Here is an 11,006-nt window from a genome sequence, read left to right on the forward strand (position 1 = left end):
CCTGGCCTTGATTGTGAAGGAGCTTACATGCACTGCTAAGGAGAATTTGGACTTGATCCCATAGGTAATGGGGAGCACTGAAGATTTTTAGGATGGGGAGTGGTTTGGACTCATTTTCCTGTTTGAAAGATCACTGAGTGGAGAGGGCCTGGGGACAAGGAGACCCGGACTGGGGGAAGGGAGAGGAGAGAAGAGGTGGTGCCAAGAGCAGAAGATGGAGTCCTAGGACTTGCTGGCTGACTGGGTGGAGATGGTGTGAATATCGTTCAAATCACAGTCCCTGCTTTGAATCCTTCAATGGCTTCTCTTAACCAGGGGATAGACTCCTCAGCCCAGCTGACAGAGCTCTTCACTCTCTGGCTCTTGTTTACTGCTCTAAATTCACCTCACACACTCCCTCAACCTCCATACACCTTAAACAAAGCCACATTCAAGGCAGAGAAGCAGGTGGCTGAGCATATATCCCTACCTACTGTCCCCCCGACCCTGTCCTGTCCCTTCTGTGCACAGTCACCATTTTCCTTTCTTTGCCTCACAGCACAAATACTGCCAGGCTATTATCCCTCACCTTAACTCAATAATCCCGCCCACCCACTGATACAGAATCTGTTCCAGCCTCTCAGTAACCTTCCTGGCACCTCATTTTTATTCCTCTTTGCCCAAGACCAACTACTCCCTCATACGGAAATCCACCTCTCACTGATTTTCCTCCTGAGAACGGCTACAGTTTGATATAGAAGCTAAAGTCGTGTGCAGTCTTGAGCAAAGAGGGACAAGAAAGCTTGGGTCAAAAAAAAAAAAAAAGAAAGAAAGCTTGGGTCCCCTTCTAATGCTGTCGAAAGAAATCCCAGAGTTCCTGGAGGTCCTGAAACTTCATAACTGATGCTGCCTCTTATCTCAGTATATGTAAACTGTTGGATCCAGGCACAGTATCTGACTGTGGCCCTGGTGTTGTACAAGTATTTCTCAAATGAATGAATGACAGACTCACTTCTGCTGTTTCACGCATGCACTGTTCTCCTCCATTGTCAGTGCCTCCAGGAAAGCACTCCCCATGACCCTGCCATTATCCAGTCCTTCCACAAATCCATCAGCCACCCAAAGCGAGGAAGATTACCTGCTCCAGTCCTCTCCTTTTACAGACCTTGAGCAGTTATGAGGGTGCAGTTTATAGCCATGGCCACCAGAGGGCTCTTCTCAAAGCTCAGGATTCCCTTGAGCAGCTTCACAAGAGCTTCACCTGTGTAGCTAAGCAGGTTCTTTTATTAGTTTCATACTGCATCTGAGGTGTTCTGTCCATTTTGAGGCTCTTAGAGAAAGAACTGGTCATGTGGTGCCTTTAGAGGACTACTTTTCCAGCTATTTCCAAAAATTTCTTGGGAAAATACTATTTTCTTCTAAGGAAGGGACAGAAAAAATGGGCTTGATGTTATGGTAATCTGTGCCCTGTGCAGGACTTTTTAGGGAGGATAGGTCCCTGAATGTGAGCAGCATGAAGACTCTACCCTGGGCTTCAGCCCAACCTAGCTGGGGTGCTCCATTCCAGCCTCAGCCCACCCCTGGTCACCTGCTCCTTCAAGTGGAGAAGCTCTGGACTTGGAAGACTGCTTGGGCAACTCACAGATCCTTTGACTGCAACTGTCTCACCAGCACAGTGGGAATGCAAACACCACATCTATCTCACAGAGCTGTGTCAGGGTAAATGAGCAAATGTAGGTAAAAGTGCTTTGAAAAGTGTGATGCTCAGTGCCACCTCCATTTCCCTACTTAAATCACATTCCAGGATTAGGATGAGCACAAACAATAAGCAGATCACAATTATAACAGGTCAAAAGGGTTTCTGAACTCTTGAGGAGAAATGATAGCATAAAATCTTAAGTTTTTAATTATTAAATATAAATTACTCTTAATATTGCATAAGATAAATTTCTATCAATCAACATAAAATTATAATCCAGAAAAATTGTTTCAAAATCAGAAAAGAAATAGTCATTGATATTTTGAATATCAGCATATCATCTTACAGACCTACATTTTTACATTTTTGTGAGTGACTATTTCAAAACACTTTACCAAAGTAAGTCACAAGCTATTTTTCCTGGTATTTTACCCTAGAATTGGTAGATAGTTACTTGGTTTAAAATTTTCAAAGCAATAATCTTCTTTATCTCACAGACTCTAGATAATCTGAAGGAAGGGAAACACCATCTACGTGTGAGGCCTGCAGACATACCTGTTGCCGAGAGAGCATCTTTGAACTACTGGAGAACGTGGAAGTGTATCAGCAAACCCTCAGAATTTCCTATAAAAAGCCCAGCCTTCACAGGTACAACCACAGACTGACCTTTTCTGAAGCCCAGACCAGCTTCCCTTCTCACTCTAATAGAAGTGGCTTCAATCCAGAGAGTGCCCTGATTTCTGAACTAGTTCTGGATGATTCCTCTACCTTCCTGTCATCTCCTTTGAGCTTGTACCTGCCACATGCCCTCTCCATGACTTCTTACTCACTGGAACTAAACATCCTTCTCCATGTTCATTCCCCTGCATGCTGCTTTCACTTGGGCAAGGCTGGGCTGTATTCCACCCCGTCCTATTGGTCAGGGCACTCCACCATACTTTCAAGTCACCTCTAACCACCACACAAGGAATGTCTCCAAATGATCACTGTCTGGTGGGTGCCTTGCAGCATAGATCGACCTACCTGGGACACCAGAATAGCCATTCATGATTATTGATGGGTTCTGAGCTTTCGGGAGAGTCAAAAGGATCTATTTTATCTGTAGGTCATCTGTTTTATCTGTGGTTGGTTTGATCAGTTAAAAAGAAACAAATAGGTAACCAGTATGAATTTAATGACTGAGTATATAAGCCAAAATTTCACATGTCCCACTGCCCTTCACTGCAGAAAAACTAGATTTCCATGCCCTGCTCCCCACCACACTTCTGCCAAACCTAGGGTTACATCTGAAAAGAGTGAGTGAGAAGAAGGAGGTATCTGGCAGGGACCATCTCTGGGGTGATCTCTTCAGCTTCCTCTGGGGCCCCTGGGTCAGTGAGAGCCCTGCCCACTTCTGAGAGCCCTGGCCTCTGGGAGGTGGTGACACCCCTCTGCACGTCCTCCTCCAGGCCTACATGATAAGGCACCTTTGGGACTTATGGATACACCACTGTTAGACACAGAAGAGGAAGTGCACTACTGCTTCCTGCCCCTAGACCTAGTGGCCAAGTATCCAAGCCTGGTAACTGAAGACAATCTGCTGTGGCTGGCTAAAACCGTGGCCCTCATCGAGTGCGAGTGCAGCGAGTTCCGCTTCATTGGTGATTGCTCTATCCGGGGGGGGGGGGGGGGGTTGGGGGGGGAGGGGGGGGAGGTGGCGGCAGGCTGATAGGACCCATCCACCCCTCCTAACCCCACACCCCTTGGAGGCCCAGCTTGGGGCTTAGGGCCTCAGGAGCTTCCCTGGGCAGAGCTGGTGGAAGCATGACAGAGCCTTCCTGGAAGCAAATGGATTCTCAGCATTAGACTCCCACTAGCCTCAGGGCTATTTTATTCCCTGTTCATTTTGGAATGGCCTGGGTGTAAAGGGGCACTGGAAACTAGCTGCAGTGGTGTCACGGGCCACAAGAGTTGGTGTAAAGGGCAAGACCCTGAGCTGGACTCCAAACTACTTATCTCTCTGCCTTTATGTATCCAACTGGGCTCTAGACCTCAGTTCCTCTCACCATAAAATGAGGGAATAGGGTTGTTTCAAAGGATGGTCCCTTCCTCCTCTCACTTCCACTAAACTCAGGATAAAAGGGAAGAAGGGTGGATGGTGAAAGGTTCCCCAGAATCATTGTAGAATTGTCCACCTGAGCTAGTGGCTTAAGGAGGGATGAGATCTTCAAGCCTGGACAGAAGAGAGCCTCCCTCCTCCACCAGGACAGGCTCTGGTGGGGTGTGAACTGAACTGATTCCAAGATGCTGCTGCTGGCTATATGAATAGGGCAGGAAACACCCAAATTGTACTGGGGACCAAATGCCTGGAACCCCAGCCTTTCATAGTCACAGTCACCTGGAAAGTTGTCTATAATGTGCTTCTGAATCTCCAAGTTGATTCACATAGGACAGTAGCGTTGGCTCCATCTCTGCCTCCCACACTGCAGTCCAGGCAGGGACAAACTGCAAGAGCCACCTGCCAACCCAGGCTCGGCCAGGCCCTTCCTCTCTAAGCGGCAAGACAACTCCCTCTTTTGGAATGACCTGCTCTTGGGCCAAGACTCACAGGGTAAGTCTCAGGGCCAGTGTGCTCACCAGGAAGGCCTGGCTTGGGAGCCCCAGGCCAGGCCATGGGAAGCCACACCCACGGACTCAGACACAGGAAAACAAAGTAATTTGGGGTTTTTCACCTTGAAAACCACAGACTGAAAGCTAATCTAACCAGGTATGTTTAGAAATTGTTTTGGAATAAGGAGCGCCTAGGATAAGTTGTAGCACCAAAAACCTGCCAAAACCTGGACCTACAATTAGATCAGAAATAACCTTGTTAACCCATTTTGTTTCCCTTTGTTTTTCAAGTGAATTTTCTCCGCTCACAGAAGATTTTACTACCAGATAATTTCTCCAACATCGATGTGTTAGAAGCAGAAGTGTCAATTCTGGAAATACCTGAGCTCAGTGAAGCTGTGAGGTTGTACCGAATGAACACGGGTATGTCACCAGGGGAACCTTGCCCTCCCCTTGACATCCTGGGGCATTCTGGGCTTTAGCCAGAAAAGCCAAAAACAAACATCTTTCCTCCCGCAACCACTTCGGGCTTTGGGTGGTGGTAAGAGAAGTGGGTGTTTTGGCTGACTTGGAATCTGAGAAGAGAAATTTCAGTCTGAAACCCAGTGTGCCCTCTGTCTGCTCAGTCTTGCCACTGACCTGTAGGTAGCTCAGCCCAGCCTGGGTGGGGAAACCGGGCCAGAGTGTCCAGGGGAGGGAAGTTGGGCCTGAGGCCCGGCTTCCCAAGGTCAGGGGAGGTCTGCCCTGCTTGTGGATGTGTCAAGCAACTGGGAACTTGTAACTAACCCCTACCTGCCACTCCCATCCTTCCTCTTCCAGGCATAGCTGGAGGGCGTGGGAAATTCCCCATAGGACTTCAGTTAGCCCACACACACCCCAGTTCCTTTGTCCCCCCTACTTCAAATCCCTGGCTGCTGTGCCTGTTTCTGCCTGCTCCTGACACTTCCTGACCCTGGTCCAGGCCTTCAAGTTCCCGGCCCAACCTCATTCCAATTTGTTCCTCATATTTTTTATTTGCCTTTAACCATCCCATTTCCCAAATCCTGCATGTCTATGGAAGCTACTGTGCATGTTGCAGGAGCTAGCTACCTTAGTGTGGCCTCAGCTGGCATTCTGAGAATATATAGAACTCTCTTGCACATGTGAAGTTTGGCCTGCGTGTCACCAGGTATTTATTCCATGGGAACCAGACTTTCCCTACTTCTGGCCAGCTCTCCCAGACTCCTCCCCAGGCAAGTGGCATCCTATCCTATTTGGGGGTAGTGGCATCCTGCTGCAGGTCTCAGGAGCCTGTCTTGGGATCTTACAACCCACTTCAAAGGGTGTAAGTTCAAACCTCTCCCCCAAAGACTTCTGTTCCTTCAGAGAACATGGGTCAGAGAGATGAGTAGAGTGGTGCATGCTGCACAAGAGCTATGTGACGTTGGAAGGGAAGCATGCCTGTGGACGGGCTCTGTAAGCCATAAAGCAGCCCCCAAACACAAAGCATGTTTTTTGTCTTTTATAAAGCACCATAACTAAGGGAAACAGCTCTCGTAGCCTTGGAGGTAGAGGTGCTCTCAAATCTCAGCTGTGCCCCACCTAGCTTTGCTATTTGGGGCAAGGTTCTTAACTGGCCTCTCAGGACACAGTTTCCTCATCTGTGATAAGAGGAGAGTACTACCCCTCTTGTAGGGTTGGAGATGACCCATGAAAATCACCTGGCAGCTTGCCACTGGCCCACTGTTGCCACTGGAACAGGGTCCTGTAGACTGTGTATTGTGCCCACTGCAGGAGAAAAAGGTTTCACCCATGAGCCTGCAATACAAATATCCAACCTGAAAGTAACACTACACAGTGTGTCTCCGGGGAAAATTCTGCCCAAGAGTGATAGGGACTGTGAATCCGGGAAGCCTGTAATGCACATTAGGTTCTATGCTATGGTTGTCATTCTTTACCCATGGATAATTAGAGCAGAGCTTGGAACTAAGGGAAATTCCTGCAGAGGCTGGGCCAGATGGCTGTTATTCTGAAATTCAAATGTTAGTGATACAGCTAATTAATCTACCCCCCATACCCACCCCGACTCTCAACAAATAGTTTTGACCTCTAAACCTGACTGAATATAAGAAAAACTATACTGATTTCGAGCAGATCCAGATTTGGCTGTGCAAGGAAATAAGCTCCCTCAAAGTCTCTTTAGTTACTGATTTAAGGCAGCAGTAGGAAGCAAGACCCAAAGCTTCCAATACAGTTATGACCATGAGGGATCTAGGAGTCACCCCTTTCTCTCTGGCACAGGTGGCTGTTCCCGGACCTCCTGTCCTCCTCCAAGCCCTGGGAAGGGGGGCCGTGCAGCAGGCCTAGAGTCTGTGAAGCCACTGTACGTGATGGCCCTGGGTCTGCTTGTCAAGTACCCAGACTCCGCACTGGGACAGCTCCGCATCGAGAGCACTCTGGATGGAAGTAGACTGTACATCACTGGGAACGGGGTCCTCTTCCAGCACGTTAAGTAAGGCCATCCTCAGAGCACAGCTTGGTCCCACTCAGGCTGAGCTTTACCTTTCTCGAGGAACCAACCTGGGGCCCTGCCCATGAGCCAGAGAAAGTAGTGTCCTTGGGGACAAACTGATCATTTTAGCCACTCCTACTACCCACACCAGCACCACCAAATTTGGGCCTCAGAGGAGAGGCCTGGTGCCAAGGTATAAGGTTCCCAAGGTTCAAAGGTCTCACACTGTTTCATATTACCATCCTCTGTAATTCATTGCTCTGGTTCTAGCCCTGTGCTAGGTCTGAGGTGACCAGGCCAGTCACAACACTTAGGGTGCTGGATAGTCCCCCTCCTTCAAAGGTCCTCCCCACAACCCTTGGGAGGCTCTCTGACACACAGAAAGTCAGAGCCAGGGGTGAGCCCCCCCCCCCCCCAAGAAGCAAGGCAAGGCAGGCTTCCTGGAGGAGGTGATACCTGGCCTCTGCCTTGCGGGATGAGCTCAGAATGTTCCCATTAGTGCAGGGGCATGGATTCTAATCCTGTTTTTTAAATTAATTTAACTAATTCGTTAATTTATTTATTTATTTATTTATGGCTGTGTTGGGTCTTCATTGCTGTGCACGGGCTTTCTCTAGTTGTGGCGGGAGGGGGCTACTCTTCGTTGCAGTACATGGGCTTCTCATTGCGGTGGCTTCTCTTGTGGAGCACCTGCTCTACGCACGCGGGCTTCAGTAGTTGTGGTGCACGGGCTTCAGTAGTTGTGGCTCGCGGGCTCTAGAGCACAGGCTCAGTAGTTGTGATGCATGGGCTTAGTTGCTCCGCGGCATGTGGGATCTTCCTGGACCAGGGCTCGAACCTGTGTCTCCTGCATTGGCAGGTGGATTCTTAACCACTGCACCACCAGGGAAGCCCCTAATCCTGTTTTATAGAAAGGTAAACAGGTTCGGAGTAGAGCAACTCTCTTAGGCTCACAAAATACACTGGTACCAAAACTAAAGATAGAAGTGGGTTTTCCTGAGCACCTGGGGAGAGGGTCAGCCAACCCCAAACACTGTCTTACCCCAAAACTGTCATTTGTGGCCCACACCATCCATCTCTCCCAGAGATGTCCCACCCCTGATGTCACAGGGCACAGAGGGCAAAGACAGGTGCCTTTGGAGGTGGGGGGTTTCCTGGGCACACAAGGTATCAGTAATCTCCCAAACCGTGACAGGCTGCCACATAGTGACTGAGATGTCTTGGGCAGATATTTATGGGGGCAAAAATGGAGTGACTGGGCCCTGGCCTGGATTCTGGAACCTGAGACGGGCTTGGAGGCTTGCAATTAGTCAATTTAGAGGGCTTTGCTGAAATAGGTCAAGCTCAGCTCCAAAAGGGTGAGCCTATGTGTCCAAGTATACCCCCCTATGAGACATCACCAGAAACCAGTTAAGGAAACGATGTTAGTGGCCACAGGCTTGAGTTAGTGTTAGGGCAAGACATTCTAGACATGGAAGGTTGACAGGCTGGACTCCCTTGGGGTGCAGTGCTGAGGCTCTCTGTGACAGGCCTTTCCTCTGGGCAGGAACTGGCTGGGGACTTGCCGGCTGCCCCTGACTGAGACCATTTCTGAGGTGTACGAGCTCTGTGCCTTCCTGGACAAGAGGGACATCACCTATGAGCCAATGAAAGTGGCTCTGAAGACTCATCTGGAGCCGAGGACTCTGGCACCCATGGATGTGCTCAGTAAATAAAGAAGCTTCTCAGTTTGAATTCAACATCAGAGGAGGGTCTAGGGGATCACAGAGGAAAGATAAGGCTGGCTAGAACCAGGAACTGTAGATGGAACAGAAAAGGAAAGCTAGACTAACATCTGTGGGTTTCACCTAAAAGGAAACTTTCATGTTAGGTGACCCCTCCCCACCCCAAGCCCACAGGTAGCCTCAAGTAGTCCAGGCTGAGCAGTGCAGACTGACCCAGTTGGGGGCCACATGGGACCCCAAGGGCATGCCTGCTGTGGCTCTGGGAGCCGATGCTATGCCCATTTGGTCCTCGCAGCCATCCAGGGAAGAATGATCCCTGGGTCCATTTAACAAAAGAAGCAGAGGCTCAGGGAGGTAACTTGCTTATATTAGTAGATCGTGTTCAAGCTGGGATTTAAATCTGAGTCTAAAGCCAATGTTGTTTCACCAGCTGCCTGTAACTGTTTCCTAACAAAAAGTGTTTTAGATCAATTTATGCTATATTACTATCATTCAGCAACATTCAGTACGTATTTGAGCACCTACCATATACCAGGACAGTAGATAACACTAGAGGTACAGAAGAGAGCAAAACAGACCCAGTTTCTATCTTCATGAGGTTCACAATCTAATTATATACCTCTTGGTTATATCATCTATTTATATATCCTTCATTCATTACAAAGCTCATTAGAAACTGGTTCTTAATACAGAACAAAGCCTAAATCTAGTCACCCCAGGAAAAGGGTCATGAGTTCATCTTCCCAGAATAAAGCCCCATTCTCCAGACATGCCTCGAGGCTTGGTCTCTGTAGAAGTGACAGTGATTTGATGAGAAGCTGGCTCTATGATATTTGCCAAACCATAAGCACAAACATACAGAGGGACTCCTAGCTCCGGTCTGAGTGGCCATGTGGAAAATTACACACCCAGCCAGAAACCAGAAGCAGTTAGCAAGGTAGGTAGAAAGGTACATCAGCCAAGCTTTCTTGGGAGAGGTGGGTCAGGGGAAGAACAGCAGTGCCCTTGGGGTTGGTGGCCCTCCCCTAACCCAGAGTCACCAGCTGACCCTCCAAGCTGCTGTTCTAAACCCACCTTGACACCCAGGAAACCATATGGTGAGCCACAGGGAAGGCCTGAGGAGCAGAAAAGGTTGATGTCAGGGATTTCTGCTGCTTCTCAGACTAGGCAACAGAATATGTGGGCTAATGGGTAATGGACAAAATTTCCCTTCTGGCCACGTGATGTGTTCCCTCTCATTGGTTTCCTTAGATGAGGAGTGGATGGCAGAAATCACTGTGTATTCCCCCCAACAGATCGTCAAAGTTTATGTTGGAAGCCACTGGTATGCAACCACCCTGCAGACCCTGCTGAAGGTACTGCTGGCCCGAGGCTGCCCTCCTCTCCTTTTGGCTTCTGCGGCTGAGAAGAATCTGTCACCTGACCCTCACACAGCCTTCAGCACCTGATTAAAACAAGGACCTTCCCTCTGCTCCATGGCCCAAAGTGCTTTTATTGTATGAGCAGCATTCTGGGAAGGCCTTTAGGAGTTTGGGTAGGGATGAGGCCAGTGTGAGGGGCCTGGACTGAGCAGGACATAGGGTGAGGTTCCAGATGCCTCAAGAGAGTGGTCTAGGAGCCAGCAAAGCTTGAAGGAGAGATGATGTGCTTCTCCCTACATGCTCTGCTCCTCATTATGGCTCCTTGTGGCCAACAAGATAGGGAGATGGAAATCCCAAAGCCTCTGCTCTAGAATGGTTAGGAAAACGAAGAGAAGGCTGACCTTCCCCTTAATAAGGACGTAGCCCTTTAACTAACAGACTAAAAAGAGTCTGGTGTCCAACCCTTTGCAGTATCCAGAACTGCTGTCCAACCCTCAGAGAGTGTACTGGATCACATATGGACAGACCCTGCTGATCCACGGGGATGGCCAAATGTTTCGACACATTCTCAACTTCCTGAGACTTGGAAAACTATTTTTACCATCTGAATTTAAGTGAGTGAAGGAAGGAAATCATATAATGAAACCCCATCCCTCTTCAAGAAGGAAATTTGAGTTTGTAGCCTTCAGGGAGATTATATTATTTCCAACATGTGAACTGCTGTTCAAGGCAGCAGCTCTGGAGGCTTATAACCCCACCCACACTCCCACTCCAGATGCCCAGTGCGACATCTCCTTGTCATTTGCAGGGAATGGCCCCTCCTCTGCCAGGAGGTGGAGGAATACCACATCCCATCCCTCTCAGAAGCCCTTATCCAATGTGAGGCATACAAGTAAGGAAACTGCTCCTGACACCATGTTCTAAAGTTTGAACCTTTATATTCCTCTTGGGAATCCTGTCCTAAGTCTCACCTCCCAGTAGGACCTGTTCTCCTTAGGGTTAAGGGGGTGGAGCAGGCCCAGGATTGGGCAGGGACCTAAGCAAAACCCTTTTAAGCCCCTTCTCCCCTGCTGTCTAGAGTTAACTCCCAGCCAAAGGGCAGACGTGGTCGATGGACTAGTGGAAGCTTCTGCTTACTAACCAAACCCTCTTGGAGTCTGCAG

At 48.9% G+C, this 11,006-nt stretch overlaps 1 protein-coding gene across 7 annotated transcripts in view; it reads left to right on the top strand.

Moving 5' to 3' along the window:
- Positions 1-11,006, top strand: part of KCTD19 (potassium channel tetramerization domain containing 19) — a 32,051-nt gene that overhangs the window by 15,141 nt on the left and 5,904 nt on the right. For 6 of the 7 annotated variants that reach the window (XM_082368850.1, XM_082368853.1, XM_082368854.1 and 3 more), the window contains exons 3-10: positions 2,176-2,326; positions 3,127-3,318; positions 4,559-4,690; positions 6,548-6,758; positions 8,305-8,465; positions 9,734-9,837; positions 10,315-10,457; positions 10,652-10,735. In XM_082368850.1, coding sequence (XP_082224976.1) covers positions 2,176-2,326; positions 3,127-3,318; positions 4,559-4,690; positions 6,548-6,758; positions 8,305-8,465; positions 9,734-9,837; positions 10,315-10,457; positions 10,652-10,735 — 1,178 coding nt within the window. The remainder of the gene's footprint in view (positions 1-2,175; positions 2,327-3,126; positions 3,319-4,558; positions 4,691-6,547; positions 6,759-8,304; positions 8,466-9,733; positions 9,838-10,314; positions 10,458-10,651; positions 10,736-11,006) is intronic. The other variant, XM_082368852.1, reaches the window with a different exon arrangement.

The sequence above is a fragment of the Balaenoptera borealis genome (assembly GCF_965194805.1).
Source record: "Balaenoptera borealis genome assembly, chromosome: 19".
Classification (NCBI taxonomy): domain Eukaryota; kingdom Metazoa; phylum Chordata; class Mammalia; order Artiodactyla; family Balaenopteridae; genus Balaenoptera; species Balaenoptera borealis.